The 26,392-nt window shown below is 46.5% G+C and overlaps 1 protein-coding gene across 1 annotated transcript in view; it reads right to left on the bottom strand.

The window, feature by feature from the left end:
• Positions 1-821: 821 nt before the first annotated feature.
• The window catches only part of LOC144821886 (mesotocin-neurophysin MT-like), a 32,518-nt gene continuing 6,947 nt past the window's right edge, over positions 822-26,392 (bottom strand). Inside the window, exons 2-3 of the mRNA XM_078679042.1 lie at positions 13,221-13,425; positions 822-1,029 (exon numbers count right to left, since the gene is read on the bottom strand). Of these exons, the coding sequence (XP_078535168.1) occupies positions 980-1,029; positions 13,221-13,425 (255 nt within the window). The 3' untranslated portion in view covers positions 822-979. The remainder of the gene's footprint in view (positions 1,030-13,220; positions 13,426-26,392) is intronic.

Raw genomic sequence — 26,392 nt, forward strand, 5'->3', positions numbered from 1 at the left:
ATGCCCTACAAGGAATTTGGGAAGATCTCAGGTCTCCAGGTGAACTGGGGCAAATCTTGTTTTTACCCTGTACAACTGGACTTCTTGGGTTGCTTGGTGGGAGATGGGGGGAGAGAAGATTAAGTGAGAACCCATTACTTTCAAAGATCTCAGGATAAACATTTACCACTCTGACCCTGATCTAAAGGCCCATAGGAATGAATGGGGAGTCATTCCTTATTTGCGATTAGCAATTAGCGAATCGCAAATAAGGAAGCGATTTCAAGGGTGCCAGACACCCTGTAGCACCCCTGAAATGGTAATGTACACTGGTGTTGCGCACACACATGTCCAAAGGACATGTGTGTGTGTAACATACAACTTAGAAAAATGCACTAAAGTGCATTTTTCTAAGTTTTCGCTATTTACCACGTAGTCAGACTAGCAGCCCCAGATTGCGAATTCGCACATTTTAAATGCTTCATGAATTGCATTTAAGGAATCTCAAATTGAGATTCCTTAAATGCAATTATTCGCAATTTAGCGATTTCTAAAAATGCGATTTTTGCATTTGGGATGATGAATCCCAAATGCAAAAATAGCGCTCGCAAAGGGCCAGATTCTCAGAATCTGGCGAGCCGTTTTGGGCTTGATGAATCTGGCTGTTAGCACCTTGCCTCCTATGTCAACGCTTGTTCGACAGCCTGACCTTCGTGCTATTACTCTGGTACCCACCAGAGGGCGCCAGTGGCTCGAAAAATCAATCACCCATCATTTTCCTTGATTGAAACATCAAAGTACAAAATTCGCAGGGAGAGCCTGGCTTGTTACAAGATGTTTTTATTGGTTTTACATGTTTAGGCACACTGCCTGGAAAGTATACAGCTGCAAATCAATGTATATGCAATGCAGATGTTCACATGGTTTGGCCTCGAGGACAGTGCGTAATCTTCCTTATTTATTTTTTTTCTTAAAAAAAAAAAAAGAAGTTGCAGTCGGTCTAGGAAAACGTGGATTCCTGGTCGCATGCTTGGTCCATCGTGCAGCTCTCTAAACAAACACATACATAAATAAAAATATGTGATTAGTTTGTACTTAGAACGAGGCTTATAAATGCATATTAATAAGCAATAGTGCATGACATATTCCTTTAAAATTGCCCCCAAAATGATGCTGTGAGCCAATGGTTCTGATTTTAAAAGAACTTGTCTGTACTCATCTTTGTTAAAGTATATGACGGGGGGGGGGGGGCGTATGACATGCGTTATGCCCAATCTGAAAGGCCTCTGGGGCATATTACCAAGGGCTTGTATCGCCGCTTTCTCTGCGAATTGTGCCGAGAAAGCGTCGATACAGCTAGAGCCCTATTACCAAGGGCACTTTATAGCCTGGCCCGAGACCATTTTGCATGTCGGCGATAAACATCGCTAATGGCATGCAAAGTGGGCGTTCCCACGTCCAACCACAAGGCAGGTGTTGGGAGACACAAACCTGCGATAAACTCATTTATCGCAGGTCTCCCAACGCCTGCTCCGACCAGGCGTTAGGCATTGTTAACATGGGGGTGTGGATCATAAAGCTGAATCCACCCCCCCATATTAACAAGGCCCACATTAGCGCATGAAAACAACGTTTGTTTTCATGCGCTAATGTGCCATATCGCCGACTATCTCCGGATTTCTATTCGCCTGCCTGATGTGCATTGATAATTGCGCGCTAATTAGGTGATGAAATCCGGCGATAGCCGGCGATACGGAGATGTGCGTTGTGCGTTTTGCAACGCACCTCTCGGTAATATGCCCCTCTATTTCTAATCTGGAGGAAAAACTTCAAATGAATAATATTGGTAGCAATTGGTAATTACCACCAGTGGTAAACACGCAGGAGCATATTTACAAGCCCCATGCGCCGCCGGTGCGTCACTTTTTTGGACGTAATGGCGGTACAGTGTGGTGCATCATATTTACAAGACCATGTAAAGCCACCCTGCGTGGCTTTTCGTGGCCTTGCAACAACCGTGGATTCTGCTGCATTGCCAGATTTACAATATTACGTAAACCTGGGAATGCGTGAGAATCCTACTCCTCCCCAGGGGAGGCGTAAGGAGGCGCAACGAGGAGAAATACTGATATTCCCCCTTTTTTTCCTCTTTCTATGCGTGTTGCATTCTGCAACAGGCATAGAAAGAGGGAAACACCTCACGTGATTGGTTTAGTGCAGGAAGGTGTTGTTTCCTGCACAAAAACAATCTCCCCTAAAACGCAGATATCCTTACACCATGGCGCAAGGGTGCCTTCGTTGGTGCAGGGGAAAGCACAGGGATGCAACATATTGTTGTAAATATGACACATCCCTGGGCTTTGAAAGCGACTCAGCGCTGCGCAGCGCAGCCAAATGGCTAGCGGCTCCGCGCTGCACCACTTTCTTGTAAACATGCCTCACAGTATCAAAGGAGAATATACCCATCAGCGGTAAAATCAGCTGTGTTTGGTTACGGCTGGTATTCAGTGGCACAGCAAGGGTACCGGCGGCCCTGATGCAAGTAAGAGCAAGCACTGGCAAAGCCATTAGGTCTGGCCTTTTCCAGCTGGTGTGGTGGTTCCCTTTTTACTTTGCATTGTAAGGGTATGTCCTCAAGTAAAAAGAAAAAAATGGAAAACACTCTGCCACCATGGGTGTCAATTCACTAACATGCCAGGGGTAGCGGAAGTGACATCCCATTCCCTTCGACCTTAATGGCATCACAGGAAGTGACATCATATGACCCTTGACCCAGATTTTTACCAGGACGGCCTGTCACATGACTCAGTTTACTCACACTCTCTAATATTCCCTGACACTCATACTTATTAATTCTCACTCACTCTCATTCGCTCTTAATCTCACCCATACTCACTCATACTTACTGACACTCAGGCCCAGGTTTACTAATGCTTTGCATCACTTTTGTGATGCAAGAGTGGTGCAAAGCAATAGGGTGGGATCTGCTATCGAACACAAATCTTGATTTGCCTTGGATAGTATCCTAAAGTAACCCAAAATTGCACCATGCACTGCTTTATGTTATTTTGCATCCAGTGGGCGTTCCATGGGTGGTGCGGGGGTGTTTCAATGCAACAACCCATAGATTTTGATGCACATCCCCATCTACAAACATTGGTAGAGAGGAATTTAGGCCAAAATCGTACAGACATAAGGAGGAGAAATGTTTTCATTTCTCCTCATTTTTCCAAATGAGCATGAGTGCTGCACTGTACAGCACACATACGAGGTCGGAAAAGTCTGAAGCATAGTTTTTGTACTGGACGGTAACCCTTCCAGTACAAAACCTATGCTTCAGAGAATGCAAACACCCTTGTACTATGGTCCAAGGGTATGTGCGTTCGCGTGTGGCTGCCAAAAGGGCGCCAGCTCACAGGGAGAGAAACAATGTACTATACCGTAGGACATATGGACCCAGATGTATCAAGATACACTTTTGCGATTCTCAAATGGCGATTTTTAAGGAATCGCTATTTGAGAATTGCAAAATGGTATGTATGTAGAAATTCGCTATTTGTTAGCGATTTCTTAAAATTCCTTAATTGCGATTAGCAAATTGCTAATCGCAATTAAGGAATAATTTCCCATTCATTTCTATGGGCCAGGAGGCCCATAGGAATGAATGTGAAATTATTCTCAATTTGCGATTCGCAATTTGCTAATCACAAATTGAGAATAATTTCAAGGGTGCAAAGATGTCCAAAGGACACCCTGTTGCACCCCTGAAATAGGCATGGGTGCACATGTGGTGCACATATATGCCCTAAGGGCATCTACGTGCATCACATGGCACTTTGAAAAATGCAAAAATGGGCATTTTTCAAGAAATTCGCAAATTACCACCAACTTGAAGTTGGTGGTAATTTGTGATTCCTTAGGGACAATTAGCAATTTTTTTTGCATCATACTTTGCATTTAAGGAATCGCAAATTTTGCGATTCCTTACATGCAATCGCAAAATAAGGAATCGCAAATTTACGATTCCTTATTTTGCACTGAAATTTGCTACATACATACCATTTTGCTCAAATGAGTTCGCAAACGCCGAAATTCACAGAATTTCGGCGTATGCTAACCCATTTGAGCTTCATACATCTGGCCCATGATGCATTTGTTCTCTCTACCTTCGATGCAAGACAGCGCAGGATCTTTAGTGTAGCATTGCCTTGCGTAAAACAATTGTAAATTGGGTCTCAGTCTCACACAGTCTCACTCACTACGTGTCAGTGTCTCTCACTCACTTTCACACACACCCATGCTCACGTTTGCACATTCTCTTATCTCACATAAACACACTCTCACCCGAAAGCACGCAAACAACATAGACTTAAAAAGAGTTTTACTTACCACAGCTCCATCATTTTAATACACTAATAGTGAATAATCTGATATTATTCACTATTAGTATAAATAAATATTGTGCTGACAATAAGGAATGCGAAGCAGCCCCTGTGTTCTTGGCACTGATTTTGCAACCTTTGAGGCCAGGGGTCGCAAGGAGCAAGCCAGTTACGGCCCCTAATCAATCAATCAATCATAGCATTTATATAGCGCGCTACTCACCCGGAGAGTCTCAAGGCGCTTGGGGAGGGGGGGGGTCCGCTACTGCTCGAACAGCCAGGTCTTGAGCTGCTTCCTGAAGGCGAGGTGGTCTTGGGTCAGGCGGAGGTGGGTCGGGAGGGAGTTTCACGTCTTGGCGGCGAGGTAGGAGAAGGATCTTCCTCCTGTGGTGGCTCTTCGGATGCGGGGGACGGCGGCGAGGGCGTGGTTGGTTGATCGAAGCTGGCGTGTGGGAGTGTAGAAGTTGAGGCGGCTGTTGAGGTATCTTGGGCCTTGGTTGTGTAGGGCTATGTGTGCGTGGGTGAGGAGTCGGAACGTGAATCTCTTGTTGACCGGGAGCCAGTGCAGGTCTCTCAGGTGTCCGGAGATGTGGCTGTGTCGGGGGATATCCAGGATGAGTCTTGCAGAGGCGTTCTGGATTCGCTGGAGTCTCTTCTGGTGTCTGGCAGTGGTTCCGGCGTAGAGGGAGTTGCCGTAGTCCAGTCGGCTGGTGACGAGGGCCTGGGTGACCGTCTTCCTGGTCTCAGTGGGGATCCACCGGAAGATCTTACGTAGCATGCGCAGGATGTTGAAGCATGACGAGGAGACGGCGTTGTCTTGTCTGGTCATGGAGAGGGAGGAGTCCAGGATGAAGCCCAGGTTGCGTGCGTGGTCTGTTGGTTTGGGTGCGCTGCCCAGGGCGGGGGGCCACCAGGAGTCGTCCCAGGCGGAGGGCGAAGATCCCAGGATGAGGACTTCCGTCTTGTCTGAGTTCAATTTCAGGCGGCTGTTCTTCCTCCACTTGGCTACGTCTTTCATCCTCTCATGTAGGCTGGCTCTGGCGGTGGCGGGGTCGTTGGTGAGGGAGAGGATCAGCTGGGTGTCATCGGCGTAAGAGATGATGTTGAGGTTGTGTTGGCGTGCGATGGCCGCGAGGGGGCTCATGTAGACATTGAAGAGGGTGGGGCTGAGCGAGGAGCCTTGTGGAACGCCACAGATGACTTCAGTGGCTTCTGATCTGAAGGGGGGGGGAGGCGGACTCTCTGAGTCCTTCCGGCGAGGAAGGAGATGATCCAGTCTAGTGCCTTCTCTTGGATTCCGACGTTGCTGAGGCGCTGCTCTAGGATGCGGTGGCAGACAGTGTCGAAAGCCGCGGAAAGGTCCAGGAGGATGAGGGCCGCTGTTTCCCCGTTGTCGAGCAGGGCTCAGATGTCATCAGTGGCAGCGAGGAGGGCGGTCTCGGTGCTGTGGTTGGCCCGGAAGCCGGACTGCGAGTGGTCGCGGGATCCATTCGTCTCGAGGAAGGCGGCCAGCTGCTTGTTGACGGTCTTCTCGATGACTTTGGCCGGAAACGGGAGGAGCGAGATGGGGCGGTAGTTTTTGAGTTCGGTGGGGTCCGCTGATGGCTTCTTCAGTAGAGCGTTGAGTTAGGCATGCTTCCAGCTCTCCGGGAAGGTCGCTGTGTCGAAGGAGGTGTTGATGATGTCCCGCAGGTGGGGTGCGATGACGGAGTCGGCCTTGTTGAAGACGTGGTGAGGGCAGGGGTCAGTTGGAGATCCAGAGTGGATGGAGTTCATCGTGCGTAGGGTTTTCTCGGTGTTGATCGGGGTCCAGGCGCGGAGTGTGGTGGTGGGGGGTGCAGGTGCTGTCGTGGGGTGCGTCGGCTCTGTGCTGAAGCTGTTGTGTATGTCCGCGATCTTGTTGTGGAAGTAGGAGGCGAGGGAGTTGCAGAGGTCTTGTGATGGGGTGATGTCGTTGTTTCCGGCGCTGGGGTTGGAGAGCTCTTTGACGATGTTGAAGAGTTCCTTGCTGTTGTGGGCGTTGTTGTCCAGTCGTTCCTTGAATGCGGTTTTCTTGGTGGTGTGGATCAGTTGGTGGTGTTTTAGAGTGACGAGCTTGAGGGTGGTCATGTTGTCTGGTGTTGGGTCTCTGCGCCAGGCTCTCTCGAGGGCTCGGCAGTTTCTCTTGGAGCTCTTGAGTTCGTCGGTGAACCATGGTGCTTTCTTACTGCCGGGTCTGCTGGGCGGGGTCCTTAGTGAGGCGAGGTCGTCTGCGCAGTTGCTGATCCACTTTGTGAGGTTGTTGGCGGCCTGGCTGGGGTTCGCTGAGCTTGCGGGGGGGTCCTGGCTCAGGGAGGTGGCGAGCTGGTCGGCTGTGATCTTGTTCCATCTTCTGCGTGCAACCTGTTGCTGGTGGTGGTGTATCGTGTTCTTTTTTTAGCTGAAGTGGACGCAGCTGTGGTCCGTCCAGTGGAGTCCGGTGATGTGGCTGAAGGAGATGTCTTTGCTGGAGGAGAAGACGGGGTCGAGTGTGTGTCCGGCGTAGTGGGTGGGGGTGGTCACCAGCTGCTTGAGGCCGAGGGTGGCGAGGTTGTCCAGCAGGGTGGTGGTGTTACGGTCGTTGTTGTTCTCCAGGTGGAAGTTGAGGTCCCCGAGGAGGATGTAGTCAGCTGAGGGGAGAGCGTGCGGGCTGATGAAGTCGGCGATGTCTTCGCTGAATTGTGTGCGTGGGTCCGGGGGTCTGTAGATGAGGGTGCCTCTGAGGGTGGTCTTGGGGTCGGTGTGGATCTGGAAGTGCAGGTGTTCGGCGGTTGAGAGGGTGTCGTCGGAGTTGCTCGTGATGCGGATGGTGTTCCTGTGGATGATGGCGATGCCTCCTCCGGTCTGGTTGCCGCGGTCCCTATGGATGATCTTGTAACCGTCTGGGATGGCGATGGCGATGTCGGGCGCTGAGGAGGCGTTCATCCAGGTTTCCGTGAGGAAGGCGACGTCTGGTGATGTTGTGTCGAGGAGGTTCCAAAGCTCGACGGCGTGTCTGTGGACGGAGCGGGTGTTGAGCAGGATGCACTTCAGGTGGTTGCTGTTGGTTCTCGGCTTGGTGGGTGCGGGTGCGGTGCAGGTCCGGATGCAGGAGAATTTGCAGGAGTGGCAGCTGAAGGGTCCGTGGGTGCGTCTCCGGGTGGCTTGGTAGCATCCAGGGATCCCGCCGGTGTTGAGTGCGATGAGTTCGGTGGCGTCGTAGGTCAGTCGGGTCGTCTTCCGTCGGTGGGGGCCAGGGGTCCTGGCACTGGGCGCGGTCCAGGCACGGACAGGCGCAGACGGGCTTACCTTTGGCGCGCCTTCGGCGCACAATCGGCGCGCCCGCTGCGCGTCAACGCTGCGCGTACGCACGGTCGCCATTTATGGCGAAGTGGGAGGGAGGGAGGAGCAGCTGGGAGGCGGGAGCGGGGAGGGCACAGAAAGAAAAGGGGGTGTGGCCGCACGCAGGCGGCGGGAAGCGGGGAGCGGGGCGGGGGGCACAGGGGGAGAGAGGGAAACGGCACAGAGCAACAATATGGGAGACAATATGGGAAACAGGCAATCTAAACAAACAATATGGGGGACAGTACAGAATGATGCAGAAAACGAAAGAAAGCAGACAGAGTCAATCACAATCACGTTATTACGGCGGAGGGCGGGGTCGTCGGGGCGGGCTCAGCGAGGCTGAGGTCAGCAGCGGGGAGGAACGCACACGCTACAGCTGGTGGCCGTGCGGCGCGGGGGTGTCCTGAGGGCAGGTCACACTCACCTGCGCCGCACGGTCGCCATTTATGGCCAAGTGGGAGGGAGGGAGGAGCAGCTGGGAGGCGGGAGCGGGGAGGGCACAGAAGGAAAAGGGGGCGTGGCCGCACACAGGCGGCGGGAAGCGGGGAGCGGGGCGGGGGGCACAGGGGGAGAGAGGGAAACGGCACAGAGCAACAATATGGGGGGCAATATGGGAAACAGGCAATCTAAACAAACAATATGGGGGACAGTACAGAATGATGCACAAAACGAAAGAAAGCAGACAGAGTCAATCACAATCACGTTATTACGGCGGAGGAGGGGTCGTCGGGGCGGGCTCAGCGAGGCTTAGTACACTATACAGAGAGCCAGCTTCCTGCACCAAGCCAATTGACTTTGTCAATACTTGCATTGTAAAGGAACCTGAAAAAAGATGAGGTGCTGTAGCACTCTGGATTGATAATTTATGTCAGTCAGGTCAAACAGTGAAACCCGCAGGCTGTGAATGCTAAGGTCAGGCTACAAATGAGTTTAAATAAATAAGGGGCATATTATCAACCACTAGCGATATTTATCGCTAAATAAGCTTGGCGTAATTGTTTTTATCGGCGCGCATCGCCGGATTTTATCGCAGAGATAACGTGCTATTAGCAACGTTTATCTCCAAAGCGATAAAATATCCGGCGATAGCGGCGAAATGAGTGAATATCGCTGGAAATCCAGTGTTATTCAGGCATTATCGCTGCTAGGGTCTTAACCTGAATATCCACCTCCCATTGGATATACAGGCTAAGAAGTGGTTTGAGCAGGTGTTAGGATTTGGCAATTTTAATCGCTACGCCTGCATTGATAATGGGCGATAGCGATGTTAGCGATTGCTTTCAGTCGCTAACAAGTTGGGTACGCCCACTTTGCATGTCATAAGCGATAAATATCGCTGACATGCAATGCGGGCCCCAAACCGCTCGCTATCACCTAAAAGCTGTCGCTAACTGATGTTAGCGACAGCTTGCTAATAGGGCGATGAAATGAACGCCGCTTTTCGGCGATAATTTCATTTTGCCTGCCTTGGTAATATGCCCTAAAACTCCTTTTTTTTAATGAGTGCCACCAATAAAAACATCACACATCACAGAAGCAAAAAGGCAAGGGATAAACTCCCATTTCATGCAGTATACCTGCTTGCCACTGTTGTTGCCACAATCACAAAGTCTATAGGTCAGAGTAACACCCCTATTCCTATATCTCCAGACAATTACCAGCATGCATTCATCCATCCAAACTTAAGAAAGCACAGACGCAAAACAAGGCCCTCTAATACTTATGACTGGACCTTTAACACAGGGTTATTACTCAGGTGATGAAGTTCCCTTTCAGCAGTCTGATTGGCAGGCAGAGTTTTACAATCGCCTGATGAAAAACTGCAAACCCTTCAGCTCAGATCTTTTTTTTTAATTGCCCTGGTATTTACCCTCTGATCTTCCTTGCTGTGTTGTCATTTCCTTTGATGACGAATGCATGTTTTACTGCTTTCATTTGTAATGCAGCTGTTGACGACTTTCTGCCAGATACACCTGACAGCTTGCAATTTGTATGAGGGAATTGACCTCCCTTGGTAGCAGTTCATCCTTATTGATCGATTTATTAAAGTTTAAATCATTTTTGTTTCCATTGTTATGGATTGGTGCATCGAGAAACTGACACACCAGGCACAGCAAGTTATGATGCAGGCACACTAGTCATTAAGTCTCATTAGAACATTATTTATTTAAAAGCAATCGTTTTTTCAGCCTGGCCTTTAATTAGTTGCATGTCACCTTCTCCCAATTTCAGATGGGGTCAAAACAAGGTGAAATCAGGGTAAACTATGTAGAAACATGAATTACATTGTTTGTTCATGGACCGAAAAATGGTGGCAACTTAGATGGACCAAAAACATCCTCTGTGAGGGTGTACCCCATTTCTGATTTTGTGATTAAGGATTGGGTCAATTTTATCCCCATAAATGGGATTTGTGTAAATGGGGCCTCATTTATGAGAAATGACGCATCGCTGCGTGAAAGCAGCGATGCGTCACTTCTCAGTGCGCACTTCTTGCGACATTCCTGATGCGTCATATTTAATGTATGACGCATCATGTCGCAAGGAGTTACAGATACGTCAGTATTTCTGACGTATCTGTAAGTGCAAGAGTGACGCAGTGCTGGAGTGTGTCACAAAAGTGACGCAACTCCAGCAATGTGTCCTTTCACATGGGGGAAGCCTCATGTGAAAGGGCCTACGCCAGTCTTACGCCTGCTGTGAGGCAGGCGCAAGATTTTGACGCAACGGCATCCTAAAAGTGACGCAGTGAAATCTCATAGATTTCACTGCGTCACTTCTACGACCCTTCCTTGCGTCAATACGCCCCCCTTGCATACATTATACCTGGCGCAGGTATAATGTGGCGCATCTACCTAGATGCGTAACTTTATAAATATGGTGCAACAAGGCGCATTTTTTACGCCACTGGTGCGTCACAAAAAGTGACGCACCGGCGGCGTAAAAGTGACGCACAGCCTCATAAATGAGGCCCATGGTATTCCGTCAGCAGGATGAAATGTACTTGAAACTGGTAGCAGGGGCGAGTCTATAGGAGTTAGTGGGCGGGGCATCTATCAACAATTTGTATATAGTCTCCAGCCTGGAACGCGCTTGCGTTTTTACGTCTGTCCATGCGCCAAGGAGCGTAAAAGCCTTTGTGAATTGTGCCCAGGATCACTCCACCAAAAAGGATCTACAACCAACCAGTTTTGGAGATCTGGTTTGGAAAGTATTGTGAAATGACCAAATTCACAAAGGCCTTCTTGTGTTTCACGGGCATGTAAATGGCTAGATTTACCAATACAAACCCACGTTTTGCAGTCACAAAATATGAATTTACGTTTGTAAATCAATTTAGTCACACTAAATACTCCAGGGTGGTGTAATATTGCATTAGAGTAAATGAGCACCCATGGGAGGTAAGTAGATCTTCCATGGCAGGGAAAGCTTATGCACACCCCCAACTTGTGCGTTTGTGAGCATTCCCAGGGGCAGATTTACAAGCCCCATGCGCCCCTTTTACGCCGCCGTTGCGTCACTTTTGTGGCTCAGCGGCGGCGCAAAAGAATCGCCATTGTACGGGGTACTTACAACGTGATGCATCTGGGAGATGCGTCACGTTGTAAAGCCCTGTGCCAGAAGGAGGCGTTCCTGCGCAGGGGGAGGCATTCCGGCGCAGGAACGCCTCCTAAAAGTGGCTGAGTAAAATCTACCAGATTTCACTCAGCCACTTTGGGGCCCATGCTGGGTCAAAACCCTGCGCCTGCTTGAAGCAGGCGTAAGGATTGACGCAGCATTAACAAGATAGGGCCCCCAGAGCATTGCTGGAGCTGCATCGCGCTTGCGACACAACTCCAGCAATGCACCGCTGCACAGATGCGTCACGCATCTGTGCCGTTTTTGCCCCCATGGTGCGCCGCATTGTAAATGCGGCGCATCCATGGCGGCGGAGGCATGGCGCACAATAAGTGGCGCATCCCTGCTGATATGCAGGGATGCGCCACTTATTGTAAATCCGTTTCCAGGGTGGGAATGGGTTGGGAACAACACCAAAACTAGCAGGGCATAGGGCAAGGGCTTTTCCTACTGGGAATATGTTGATCTCTACCATTACGTATGTGTAACTGCTAACGATTGTGAGTACTACTGGCCAGGCGCTTCCTGCAATAGAAGTGTGGGGCCATTAGTCACTCCCTGTGCTGAATCCAAGGCAGAGGAGTCCCTCCTTCATTCCTCCTCAAAGGAGGGTCCCAGTGACGTCATCAGGTGGCCCCGCAACATGGCCGATGCCCGGTGGAGCTGCTAGACAGCTAATGAGGAGATTGGCCCTGGTTTCCCCCTCGACCGTCACCTACCGAGCCGGACATTTGTCACAGTTCCTCGTAGTCTCCCCGCTCTTACTATGTAAAGCGTTCTGATACCCTCTTGGGTCTGGTTCAAGCTATATAAAACTTTATGAATAAATAAATAAATAAATAAATAGAACTGCAGCATTTAAGGTATCACCACCCAAAGTTTAATATTTTGGGGGCTTGCCTGGTGACAGGTACCTTGGCAGCACCAATGCGCTATGCAGTGCCCTGGAGTAGGTGTTGGTATGGAATTGCAGGTATTGCCCCATCCCTCTGAGTGATGGAGGGGATGTTGCTACTAAGGTATGCCCCGGATGCCCTTGGTTGAGGGCGTGGGCGATGGATAAAGGGTCCTGCTGGCACTTTCACATTCTGAAGAGTTGCTCTGTTATGGGAGGTGGAGACAAATGTATTGCTTGCACAATCTTTGAGCTGTGTTTGCTGTTTTTATGCACTGTATTCTCATTACAATAATAATTACGTATTTTGCTGCTTACGCCCTGTATTCTCATAACAATGATGTCTGCTTAGCTATGGTTACCCATCAATTTCACGTGAAATTCTGAATAAAAGGCTACTCTCTTGTTCATACCACACTAATTACATCAGTCTATCTCCTTTGGGTTTGTATGACATTACAACGCGGGCTTTTACCCCGCGTGCCATTACGACGCTGTTTTTACAACACAAGTCGTTACAACGACTTGCGCTGTAAGCACTGGATAGTGGGATAGTTTAATTTTCTATTCCAACTCCAGCCCACGTTACAGTAGGGAATGTGTTGGAATAGAAAATTAAACTATTCCTTTTCCAACAGCGCCCTCCAGCGCAAGTCGTTGAAACGACTTGCATTGTAAAAGCAGCATCGTAATGGCAGCACGTGGTAATGCCCGCATTGTGATGGCTGCTCACCCTCCTGGAGAGTTGTTTCAGTGGGGAACAGCGACTTGCACGTTGTGAGCATACTACGTAAAGTTACAACTATCATAGTTTTCCAGTAGTAATAGTGGAACAGAATTACAATTCCAATAGATCTAGTGCAAACGTATGAGTAAACCAATTGGTGTAGACTGACAAAGTTTAACGTGAACTGCCACAAAGCTTTCACATTTCGCTAGGTTTGGCGATACGACACGTGACTACTGAATCGATGCCAGAGTGCATCGAGCAGGTTGGTACTCACCGTTGTTGCAGCAGATGCCAGAGGCGGCGCAGCTCCCGCCATTGCTTCCACAAGATTTTCTTCCAGACTCACAAGGCGAGGGCAGGTAGTTCTCTTCTTGGCATCTCATTGTTTCTGCTGTCCCAAAGTAGCACCCCAGTTCGTCACCGCAACAAATGTTGGGCCCAAAGCAGTGGCCTTTGTTCCTGGGTCCACAAGGGATGCACTGGGAAGACAGAATGTTGGGGGGCAATGTGAGTGGGATGGGAAGTAAAGCAGGGTAGAACATGCCCCGACATAACTTTGAGCATCCTTATTGATGTTGCCTAAGAAGCAAGCATAGTCCTAATTGTCTAATATGGAAAATAATCACAGGTTCAGCATTTTGATACATCGGAAAATAAAGTAAAAATGCTAATGCTTCATATAAGTGAGACTTGTGTGGGAAACATCCTTTACAATGCAACTTTTACCACGCAGTGCCTTTACGACGCAACTTTTACAACGCAAACCATCACAACGCATTGCGCTGGGGGGCGCTCTAGGATAGGGAATAGGTTTAATTTACTATCCAACACCTTCCCTACTATCCACGGGGACTGGAGTTGGAATAGTAAATTAAACTATTCACTATCCAGCGCCCCAAAGCACTATGCGTTGTAATGGCATGCGTTGTAAAAACCACGTTGTAAAGGCATGCGTGGTAAAAGCATGCGTTGTAATGTCATACATCCGACTTGTGTCCTTGAGACAAAGGCCCATATTCTCAAAGGTTTAGCATCCGGTTAACGCTACTTTTTCAATGCAAACCCGACGCTAAACGTGTTTTGGGATTTACTAACCAACGCTAATTGGTATTAGCGTAGGTTTGTAAGTAAAAGTAACACAAATCAGCGTGAATCACTGCTTTGCTTTACTTCCCGTCAAGTGGGTGTTACATGGGCATTCCAATGCAACCAGCCATGCTTTTTGACGCTAAACCCTATTCACTAACATTGGTAGTGCCAGAAATGAACGTCACTGAAAAGCAGGTGTTAAACGGAGAAATGTTTTCATTTCTTCGTGCTTTTCAGACTTGCATGCGTGTTGCACTGTACAGCACACATACAAAGTAAGGGCATCTTTTAAACTTGTCTAGGCATAGTATTTTGTTCAAAGAGGGCACCCTTCCTGTACAAAACCAATGGTAGACTCAGGCACGCACCCTAGCACTATGGCACTAATGTGTGTGCCTGGCACACGGCCGCTGAAACCAGCCCCAGCGCTAGGGAGAGGAGAGAACTTTATCTCTGTGAATATGGTGCTTTCCTGCTCTCTCCCTGTCACGCAACGCAGCACAGCCTCTTTGGGTGCTGCGCTGCATTGCCGGACACCTCACGGAATCTGGGTAAAAGTGTTACTGGAAATAGTTTCAGCATATAGTTGTAGACTACAAATAAAAACATCACTTGGGATTCTTCCTCTATTATTCTTTGTACCAGTTTCATCTGAGCTGTAGCTGCCATCAGACAACCTGAATCCACTCTCAATTTATCAAAGCCCCAAGATGCTTGGTAACCTTGAAACCCCTTACTATTGCGTGAAAAGTGGATCAGAGATGAAGTGGCAGCAATGGCCAGAGTGGAGCTGCTAGAAGGTGGGAGTGCCAGACACAGGGTGGAAGTGTGTGAGAGCTGTGCATTAGCAGCTCGAGGGGAGTAAAGGCTGGATTGAGAGAGGAAACAGATAGTGGCCTTGTTTGTTTCAGACAGTTGGAGTGATGTGTCCATGCATGTGTTTTTGTTCTAAACTGTGAGGTCTACAACCTTTACACCGCGATCAAAACACCGCGGTGCCATTACGACGCGTCTTTTACAACGCAAGTCGTTACCAGGACTTGCGCTGGAGGGCGCTCTAGACTAAGGAATAGTAGATTTACTATTCCAACACCTTCCCTACTGTACGTAGGCTGGAGTTGGAATAGTAAATCTTACTATTCCTAAGTCCAGCACCCTACAGCGCATGTTGTCGTAACGACTTGTGTTGTAAAATATGCGTTGTGATGTACCACGGACATTTTGATCGCGTTGTAACATCGTACATCCAACTGTGATGTTGTAATGATGATATAAAATAATAATAATTCATATCTCAGGGAAAATAGCCTTTTGCATTTCACTATTCAACACTACAATGTGCATTAGCCAAGAACGTGGCTCAAACTAGCAAATAGACGACACGTCACCCATCACTGAAACCCTACACTAAATATTAGTGAATGAATGAACCCAATTCAAGATACTGACAATGTGCTTGGCCAAAAGTCTCTTTGATGAATCTTGAAAATACATCAAAACTGTATTTGCTTTTTCTTATGTTAAGGAGTTTCCATCATCACCAGTACTTGTCCCCTCAAAGCCACTTGCGATAACTAGGAAGCCCATGTGAACATAAAAAGCATTTGAGGTAGTCAAAGTAGCTTGTTCGTCTTTTATTCTGCTCACTGTCTGGGTCCACTGATTGATGGATAGGCATTGAGAGCACCATTGATGCAGTGGTATACTTTTCAGAGTGGGGGTCCTGGATCAATAGAACATCACTAAAGTTTAAGGGATTGAGAAAAATCCAAGTGTCACTCAAAGAACAAGTATAGCAAATGAGTCGCACCGATTCAGCAGGAGAGCGATAAGGGTTTGGTATGTAGCGAAGGTGCATTTTTCGAGCTCACTGTCATAAATGTATTACTAGAGCCAGGTGCAGTAGGGCACCATCATTTACAAAAGGCACATTTTCCATTGAAATGGCCACAAAATTCACACTGACATGCTGATAAATCTATATATCGCACAAACAATAATGTGTGGAAGTCGGTTTTCAGAGAAAATCTACCATTTGCACATCACCAAGTAACATTTCTTGATTTGTTTTGACCTAATAAAATCTTAGGTTTCCATCTCACTTCAAAATTAAAATAATATGTGCTTTCCTAAATGCTGATATATTTTGACACATTCGTACAGTTATTTTACAGGTATTTAAATGTTGTGTGTTAGTATAAACAACTGACATCATACAGCCTTTCTTTTCACACTCCCTGTGCCCCAGCAACATTGTCTGAAAATTAGCTAACTTTTTTGTCAGAGAAAGAAAATTAAATGCCAATCTCCATGTGTTAGAAATGGGCATCTCTAGTTGGCAGTGGGTTGTACCCTGTCCAAGTAGTGACCCATCCTTCTAGTCAGGATAAGGGAGACAAACACTTTGATAACCCCTACTTACCTTGGTAGCTTGGCACGAGCAGACAGGATTATCCCAGCTGCAATGTGTAAAGTATTTGCACGAAACACATACAGTAACACAGTGAAAACACTACAAATGTACACCACACCAGTTTAGAAAAAGTATGTATCTTTATCTAAACCATTCAAAGACCAAAATGACAAAAATACAACATACACAATTCAAAATTTGATTTTGAAAAGGTTTCAAGCAATTCTGTCCATAGATGTCTTCAGATGCATACATTTTACACAAAGTGCCTCAAATGCATTGAAATCCACAAGGCAAAAAAGCCGCAGTGTCGGAAAACACAGCAATGTGTCAGTTCCTGAGTCCTTGGGCAAGTGATGAGACAGTTATGATGCACACAGGAAAAGTGGTGCGTTGAATCCGGACTGTATGGGGAAGTGATGCCTCGATTCCAGAACTGTTCTCGGATGCGGGTGCTGTGTCAGAGATGCCTGGCCCACAGGGGGGATATGTGGAAATCTAGACGCACTGAATGTCAATGCAGCGTTGACTTCTTCGGCCGTAGCTCCATGATGCGTAGTTTCTTTTAGCCACATAGCAGGGCCTGCGTCGGAGTCAGGGTGGTGGACTCAGACTTCAGGGGCAGGTGCCCGGGACTCAGCGTGCAGTGATTCTTCGGGCTGCTGGCAGGCGCTGCATAGATTTCTTCGGGTGCACGGGCTGTACGTCGGTAATTTCTCCCACATGGCGGTGCTGCATCGAAAACTTCAGCTGCAAGAAGGGCAAAGTGTTGATTTTGCAGGTTTTTTGCAGCAGGAACAACCTCCAAGGGCCCAAAAGTGGGTTTGGCACCACAAGGCAGGTCAGCTACAGGTGAAGTCTTTGTGTCCCTTGGAGATCTTCTTTAAGCAGGGTACCACAGCAGGGCAACAGTTCAATCCTTTCCACTGCCCACAGACAAAAACTGCACCTGCAGATCCACCCAGCAAAGCAACACAGAAAAGGGGGGACAACACACCTCCTGGCCTACATCAAGCCCTTGGACAACTTCTTTAAGCAGGATACTACAGCAGGGCAAAAGTCCAATCGTTTCCACTGCCCACAGACAAAAACAGCGCCTGCAGATCCACCTAGCAAAGCAACACAGCGAAGGGGGGCAGCACACCTCCTGGCAGCTCTTCTGCTCTTCTTCATGGCAGGGTCCTCTTAAGCAAGAAGCAATCTAAAGTTCTGGGGTTTTAGATCTAATACGTATACCCCTTTTTCCATTTGAAGTCTTTGTTCAAAAGTTTCTCTTGCTCAGCAAAACCAGTTTGTCATCCCTGGTCCAGCCATACTACAGGGGGTGGAGACAGCATTGTGCAGGGCAGGCACAGTCTATTTAGGTGCTAATGACAACTCCTCCCACCACCGTAGCCCAGGATGGCCCATCAACATATGCAGGGCACACCTCAACTTCATTTGTGTGAGTGTCTGGAGTGAATGCACAAACAGCCCCTGTCAATCTAAAACAAAGCATTGTTTCCACAGGCATGCAGAGGCACAGGCATCGGTTAAACAAGAAAATGCCCACTTTCTAAAAGTGGCTTTTTCTCACACACAATTAAAAAAAAAAAATTACTAGAAGATTTGTTATTAAATCCTGAGCTAAGAGAGCCTAAACTACAATTCTCTAGCTGTTCCCAATTGAAAGTTACACTTGTAAAATGTTACAAGGCATCTACTATGATAGCCTATAGGAGAGCTCATTCTTATATTAGTGGAACACTAAATACACAGTATTTCATTTTTAGGACATGTAAAACACACCATTACATGTCCTACCTTTTACACACACTTCACCCTGCACGTGTGGGTTCCTTGGTCCAACCTTAGGGATACCTAACATGTAAGAAAAAGGAAGTTTAAGGCCCGGCAAGTGGGTGCACTTGCCATGTCGACATGGCATTTTAAAATGGCAGGCGCAGTCACTGCAATGGCAGGTCTGAGACACATTTGAAAGGCTACTCGAGTGGGTGGCACAATCAGTGCTGCAGGCCCAATATTAGCATTTAATTTACAGGCCCTCGCACACTCAGTGCCCTATATGCCAATCATGGCGAACCAATCATAATCACCATTTATACAGAGGGCATATGCACTTTAGCACTGATCATCAGTGGTAAAGTGCCCACAGTCTTAAAGTCAACATAAACAGGTCAGAAAAAATTGGAGGAAGGAAGCAAAACGTTTGGGGATTTTCCTGCAGAAAGGGCCAGGTCCAACACCATGTTAAAATAATTTTCAGCTATTTGTCAGGAGACATAGCCTGACATTTGACCTCTGTCCTTGAATGCACAGCAAATGTGACAAGAAAACAAACAAATGTAAAGGGATCTTTACAGTCATTTACTTTCTGAACTCCAGAATGTTTTTTTGGGGGATTCTGCAGACCCCTCCCCTCATACTTCTACTTCCAGGGCCTATTTGGTGATAGGTTGCTCTGGGGTGTGTTAGGTGGAGGGAGTTGTGCATAGGCCTCGTCCCAGGGTTAGAGGAGGGAGGGCGCAGGGCAGCCGGCCAGTTCTGTGCGCCTACTTTAAATGTGTCTTTGAATATGACCGATTTCAGGTCTTTCCTGAATCTGTGAAAGAGAGTCTGTGAGATCATGTTCAAGGCTGTGTAGTTCTAGAAACAGTAGAAGAGGATGATGATGGGTTTTCCTCATGTCACTCACAGCTGATCTTGCTTAGACAAATTAATGTGGCCTGTTTCCATCTCAGGTCATTTGGTGTAACCTGGTATGATCTGGTATGGAGCCAAATTTTAAAACAGACAAGGGCACAGAAGCTTAATTAAAGTGGTTTATTAAGCATGTGATTAACAACCCCTGGCCTGTGTACTCTCCTCAGCAAGTGCCTACAAGGTCCAGCTTCTCAGAACTCCAAAACCCGGATTCTGGAAGTAGAAGCCACAGTTGCCATGAGACAGCATCAGCACCAGGGTGGTTCAGAATATAACAGCAGTGAGGCTTCAAATGGCCTTTACAGGAAAACCAGGTTTTTAAAATGAATCTGTTGCTGTACTGGGAGCTAGTGGAGAGAGCAGGCAGGGCACATGTGGCTGAACCGCTAAGATTTCAGCCACATATTTGTTATCTGCTGTCTGGTCCTTTGTAGTTTCTGTGTTTGGTCGTTGGTCAGACTTGTGCATACTTATGTGCACTGATCAAACCTGGAGAGGATTAGCAACCTTATTGGTTCCATCTACTGGTAGGTCCAGAGTTGCTGGAAACTTTCCTTAGCATGGAAAGTGGATTCTTGACACTTTGACCACTGTCTCTAACAGGGACTTAGAGAGCACCTCTGCAACCAAATTCAGTTCCCAGCCTTAAATGACACAAGATCTGTTTCCAGATCTTTGGAATTGATCCATCAATAATGGTTCCCCTTGGCCGTCAGTAGATATCACTCCTACCCTTACCCCACACCCAAGTCCAAACCCGTGCCACCACATATACGCCTATTTGCAATCCTTAACACTTATCCTTCCATGGGCCCACATCCTCTTGAAACCCATGCTATTGTTCATGTTGCTGAATCATTCAAGGCCACATTTTTGACACAGTGCCTATGTCCTCCTCTGTGCCTGGTAACTTCCTTTCTTGGTTCATGCATGCCTACAATGGAGGTTGGGACGGAAACGTCCCCTGCTAGTTAAAGGACCTGCATTTCTGGCCTGAGTGCCCAACTGTAGATATGTCTGGATCCATAATGGTGATTTTTTGTGTCTTCGGCTAACACGGATCGCGCGGTGGTGGCAGCATACATTGTAGTGATCAGCAGATTGAAAATGTCCTTTTTAACCTGTGTCACTACAGGCTCACTCATTATAAAGGTCCACTGCTATGTGCTTACCTCACCCTTGGCCTACATCAGTTTGTTGTGAAGAGCTGCTTTGGTCTGGAGTGGTGTGTCTGCGCTGGGTGTATGTGCACCGGTGAATGGTACAATACATGAAGGATGTAGTGCTGACCAACATGTGCACAGTGAATGCATGTGCTAAGAATATGTCTGCCTGTGAGTGGTACAATACACAAAGGATACAGTGCTGGCCAATGCATGTATGTTAAATGTATACACTGGGTGTAGGCGTGCCAATGAGGGGTACAATGCATAAATAATACAGTACTGTGCAGTGTGTGTATACTGTATACATGCTGTGGAGGTATGCGTGCCTGTGAATGGTACAATGCATGAAGGGCCCTGGGTTCCCTTTTGGGAGACACAGGCATGCTTGTTGGAGTATGGAGAGGAGGTGGAGCAGGTAAAGAGATCCCCAGACAGATGTGTGCATTGCTGCATTTCTTTAAGCAGGGTAGGACACTGGAGAGGGGGGTGGCATGTTTCCCCTTCACACTTTAAAGGGTGCCTTCAGTGAGAGGTCACAAGGAAGGGGCCAGGACACATATCAGGAAGGAGATGGGGCTGATAAAAAAATCATGGAGAGTAGTGCTGGGGCCTCGACTAACCTTTTGATGCACATATCACTGTGACTGACATCCAGGTGTGAACTCTGGTCACTCCACTTTGTGGGACTATCAGCTTTTAATAAATCCTGTTGTGACAGGCTGGTTTTCAAGAGGAAGAGAGAGCAGAGGAGCGGGCACTTCAATAGAAGCAGAACCCCAACATAAAACTTCAAATACTCAGGCCCTAAATCACATTTGGCATCTGGAAATGGACTATATGAAAGAGAGTTTGAGACCCCAAAAATGATCATCTTCAGTTTGCTATGACTTAACTGTGCCGATTGGGCTGGAGCCCGTGTACTGTGAGGTATGGTGACCCCGTACCGGGAGCATCAAGAGCTGCAACCTGATCTGCAATCCACCGCCTCTTATGCGGATGATACCCAATTGATCTTGCCTCTTGACAATAACTCTTTTAGTTCTGAACAAAATTTTCAGAATTGGTTCATTTATATTATTCTCTGGATGGAATGTAACCATCTCAAATCTAATGAAGATAAAACCAAGATACTTCTATATGGGAAAAATCAGTTTTCCCCACAGGATTGTTGACCCATCACCCTTATGCCCCCACTGCCCATAGTGGAGGTGGCCAGGAATTTAGGAGTTACATTTTATGGTGCTCCGTCTTTCCGACCTCAAATTCTATCAGTGTCTGGAATCTGCTGTTCTCTGATTAAATCTCTCACAATGTTTTTGCAATTTCTCCGTTTTCCAGCAAGGAAAATGGTAGCCCTTGCGCTAATTACCTCAAGGGTGGACTAAGCCACTACTGCGATAGGCTTTCCATACAAGAACACATGGGAACATTCACAAGTCAAGACCACTGCCAAATTTTCTTTCTCAGGTTGCGAGTAAGCACGTTCTGTTGAGATAGGCTTATGCCACAATATGTCTCTGAGCATTCGGCTGTCTCCTGTGCCTGGATTGGGCCTAACCCGACAGGGCTAGCATCAACTACAACCTCTGTACGAAGTTTGGGATTAAAGTAAGTTAATTCAGTGACATTCACAATCATTTTTGACTTTTTTAAGCTCTTCTAACATTAAAGTGATCAATGAAAAGACACGTTCTTTGTCATCAGTTCTCGCAAAGGGGCACTCACCATAGCAAAGTCTTGTATGTATCTAGGGCATAACTGTTATTACAAGAAATGACCGTAACATAGAAATGTCCTGTGGGGGGCTGGCAGTAGACAATGCTGGTAGTTTAGCTGGATCAGGTGTCATACCCCCATCGGAAAATACATGGCCAAAGAATTTCAAGCTTTTCTTGTGGAATTCACGTTTGTCAGCATTTAGAGTTAAACCTGCATCCTTCAGCAAACAAAATAGTTGAGAAGAGCTCTGTCATGCTCTTTCTGTGTGGCTCCAAAAACGAATAAGTTATTGCTATAGTTAAATGTAGTTACTACAGCCTGTATGATACATCGAATTACATCTTGGAAAAGCTCTGCAGCAGAGGATACACCAAAATGTAATCACTTGTAGCAAAACAGACCAATATGCGTAGAAAAGATTGTAATGTACCTGGATTTTTATTCAAGTTCTAATTGTTGATGTCCTTTGTTTAAGTTAAGTCGAGATATGAACTTTGCACCATTCAGTTGAGTTATCATATCAGCAATGTGTGAACCTTGATGTCTCTATCCTCAATCACCTTGTTGACCTGATGCATGCCAACGCAAATGCGTACAGCTTCTTCACTGTCTCTTTTAGGCACTACTACAATGGGAGAAACCCATAGGATTGGACCAGTGGAGCGCTCAATGATGTCATGTTTAAACAATTAATGAAGTTCCTTTTCAACAGTCTCTTGCAAGTGAAACACAATTTGTTTATGTCTTTGTGCAACAAGAGGAACATCCTTATTTATATGTAGCCTTACTTTCAGTGTTTTGAGTTTTCTTAGGCCGTGAACTAATGAAGGAAATTCATTTGCAATTTCATGATGGACATTCATATTGTAGTTCTCTGATAGCAGCCCCATATACTACAAGTGCATGCCTTTCTGTAGTAAACATTGACATTGCACAACTGTCATTGTCACTTTCACAAAAGACTGATACTGAGGTGCTCTTTGTAGATGATTTAGACAATGGTCGACTTCGTTTGGTGTCGATTTGCCTGCATTGGTGTGACCGCTTGGCATTGTGGGAACGTGTTGAACGTCACTGAGGTAGCGTTTGGTTGTCCATTTTGTCTTCATGCTGTGACGGACTTACTTTTCTCTTCGCCTTGCAAGTCGTCATGAAATGGTTTGCTTTACCACAGCCAATGTATATTTGTCTAATTGTGGGACATTTGCCTTTGTGCAGAAATGAGTGTTCATCTCAGTAACACATTTTCTTCTTTTCTTCTCGCCTTGTGTCCCTCAGCCTTATACTTTGGCTTACTCTTCATGCTCATGACTGGCGCACTTTGGGCACCTCTGGACTCCATGTCAGTCACTTGACGATCAGCACAATCTTCAGCATGCGCAGCCTTGAGAACTTGTTCTACGCTCAAAGTTTCCTTCAGCATTCGTCGTTGAAAGGAATCTGACAGACATCCATCGGTAACTCTGAGGCAGAGAGCTTCCTCATTGCCAAACTCATTGAATCTACAGTGCTTCACCAGAAACTCCAGTCTCTCAACAAACTCATCGATGATTTCATCTGGTCTCTGGTGTTCTTGATTGAATAGGTATATTTCTTAATCTACATTTAGCACTGGATCAAATTTGACACTCAAGGCTGTTTTAATTTGATTATACGATTCATGCCATGTTCTTCAGATACTTTAGGATCTTTTTCATCTATTACATCTATGAAATCTTCCAAAGTGTCTATCCATGCAGTCCATCTATTGCCAATATTGTGATTGTTAGTAGTATCAAATGCAGATGGCGGTTTTAAGAATGTAGCAGCAGTATACACCTTGGTGGACAGCAGTAGTGTAGCATTCCAGGAATAAATAAACTGATTCTTGGGACCATTGAGGTTTTTCCAAAGTAGGTTTATTCCAGTAAAGGACCCACGACTGCTCATCAGAATGGCAGCACAGCCAGTGAGTCAAAACCATCCCAACAATCTAGAACACCCCACATATATGACTCAGGTAAATTTGAAGCACAAAAGAAACATGCAGTAAGGTATTAAACACATGTATGGGTACACAACACAACACCCATACTATACCATCCGCTCTTTTATAACAAATGAAAGTAAAATCAGTGAGATAGATAATGTCTAAACCTGACAGGAGCTGTTCTGATCCTACAACTCCTGAGCAAATTAATTCCCTCTCCAACCTGAGCATTTCTACCAACTATATTGTGCATAACAAGTCTGGAAGAAACAAAGCAACTATCTACCCTGTCACCACTAGTAGTAGGAGATACTGTGTTAGGTATAGTCTCATGTTTGTCATTAGAAGAATGGGTCATCTCAACCAGACCAAACTAATCGTTTATTCCTGCTTCATCCATTCCCCACACACGATGTTGACTGATACGATCATTAATAGTGTCTGCCGGTTCTTTGCTCAACTTGACATGTACATTCCTGTTCTGCTATCCTTTGTCTTCCAACAAAAAAAAAGCCATTTTGGGCACTGTAAGTATTTTTGCAGGTTCAGAAAATTTAGATTGTCCTTTCAGCACTTTCATGCGTGTTTATATAACCACCCGTTCGCCAGACACCAATATCATATCTATAATGTAGACATACGCTTTCTTCCACTTGAAAGAACAAATGGGGCAATACCTGTTGTACTGTGCGGAGTAGTATTGTTACTTCACATTGTATGGCGTAAATAATCTGCTACATTAAGTTTACTAGCAATAGCAGTTTGTGCTCCCTCTTTTAGCAAGCGAGTTGCCCTTTCAACAAGTCCATTAGCAGAAGGACTATACAATGGCACCTTAAAATGCTTCATGTCCTGCTTCCTAAGAAATATGGCCATTTCCTCTAAACCAAAATGCATTCCATTATCTGTCACAATCTCCTTCGTGGTGCCCTCAATATGAAACAAATGTTCCAAAACTTTGACCATACTGCTGGTATCAGCAACTTTTGCAAAAGCAAAGTATAACCATTTTGTAAGGTAGCAATGGCCACAATGAGAAATCTCTTATTATACCCCAAAATATTAAAAGGACCAGCAAAAGATAGACCTATTTTCTACTAAGCACCTTTTGCTATTCCACAGGACACAAAGGTGCTGTGGTAGTCTTCCAATGTTTCTTGGAATAAATACACTCAGCACACTTCTCAACAGATCTTCTGACTTGACCATCAATACCTGGCCACCAGTAACTGTTTTGATCCTGCTGACAGTAGCCGTAATCCATAGATGTCCTTCATGAGCAAGAGTAATAATCCTGCTTCGCAATCGTACAGGTGGCACAAACATGTCTTTTCTAACTAGTATGTCATTAAGACGGGAAAACCCAGACTCCACCTGAGCAACAGACCTCATCTCCATGCTAAACTTCTGTCACATGGTCATCCATCTACCAAAAACGTCAAAATCCTGTCAAACACTCATCCTTAGCACAGCAATCATCTCACTCATTTAAAAGTTATTCTGAACCGTTCTGTATTATTCTTGGCCGTATCAAATGCAGATGGCAGTTTTAAGAATGCAGCAGCAGACTACAGGTTGGTGGATAGTAGTGGTCTCTCAAGCTCTTGTTCCATTGAAGGTCCTTTCTTGAGGGCAGTGTAGTGAGTTGTTCTGGACCCCTTGCAGCAACTTTGGTGGTGGGCCAACCAGCTGTTAAACACAACCCCTGTGGCCCTCCATCTAGGAGACACTCCACAGCACGTCATGGAACGATGAATTGTTGATGGTCTCGTTAAGTAGATAAACCTTGTATACCACTTGTCCATGAAAGCTAATAACGTTATGATATTTCATCCACTTTGTTCCTAAATGTTTCTTCACAAACACCTGGGTAATCTCTGCTTCGTAGCACATGTATTTCAGTTTAATCTGTACTGAACTATTGTTGTGGGCTGCTTTCATAACCTGGTTGCATCCATCTTTGTATTCTTACTCCGCTTAACGTGTGGCATTCATTTGCACAATGGTGCAGTGCCTTTTACTTGTGGTTCTTTCATTCAAATCTTGGCCGCCGACGTGTAGACTTCCAATGCCACTTTTTTATCTTGAAGCATTGACACAGGCTGGCGTTGCGCTGAGATTCCACCAATGCCAGCATCAATTCTGCACTTTGACTGAGTCACACGTGGCACGCATGAACAGTTTGCTGGACCTCTGCAAAATCTCTGGAAAGAGTACTTCCAGTGCACAAGCTTTATATCCCCTATCTTGTCGCTAGTTGTAGTGTCCTGCTAGCCCCGGGTACTTGTCAATAACCATGACATGTACATGCCTTTATTCTGCTGCATGTAAGTCAGGACTCCACATACCTGCCTTCAACTCATCCCTCCAACGCTTACAGGCCTGTG

Source organism: Lissotriton helveticus, chromosome 2_2, assembly GCF_964261635.1.
Source record: "Lissotriton helveticus chromosome 2_2, aLisHel1.1, whole genome shotgun sequence".
NCBI classification, from domain to species: Eukaryota; Metazoa; Chordata; class Amphibia; order Caudata; family Salamandridae; genus Lissotriton; species Lissotriton helveticus.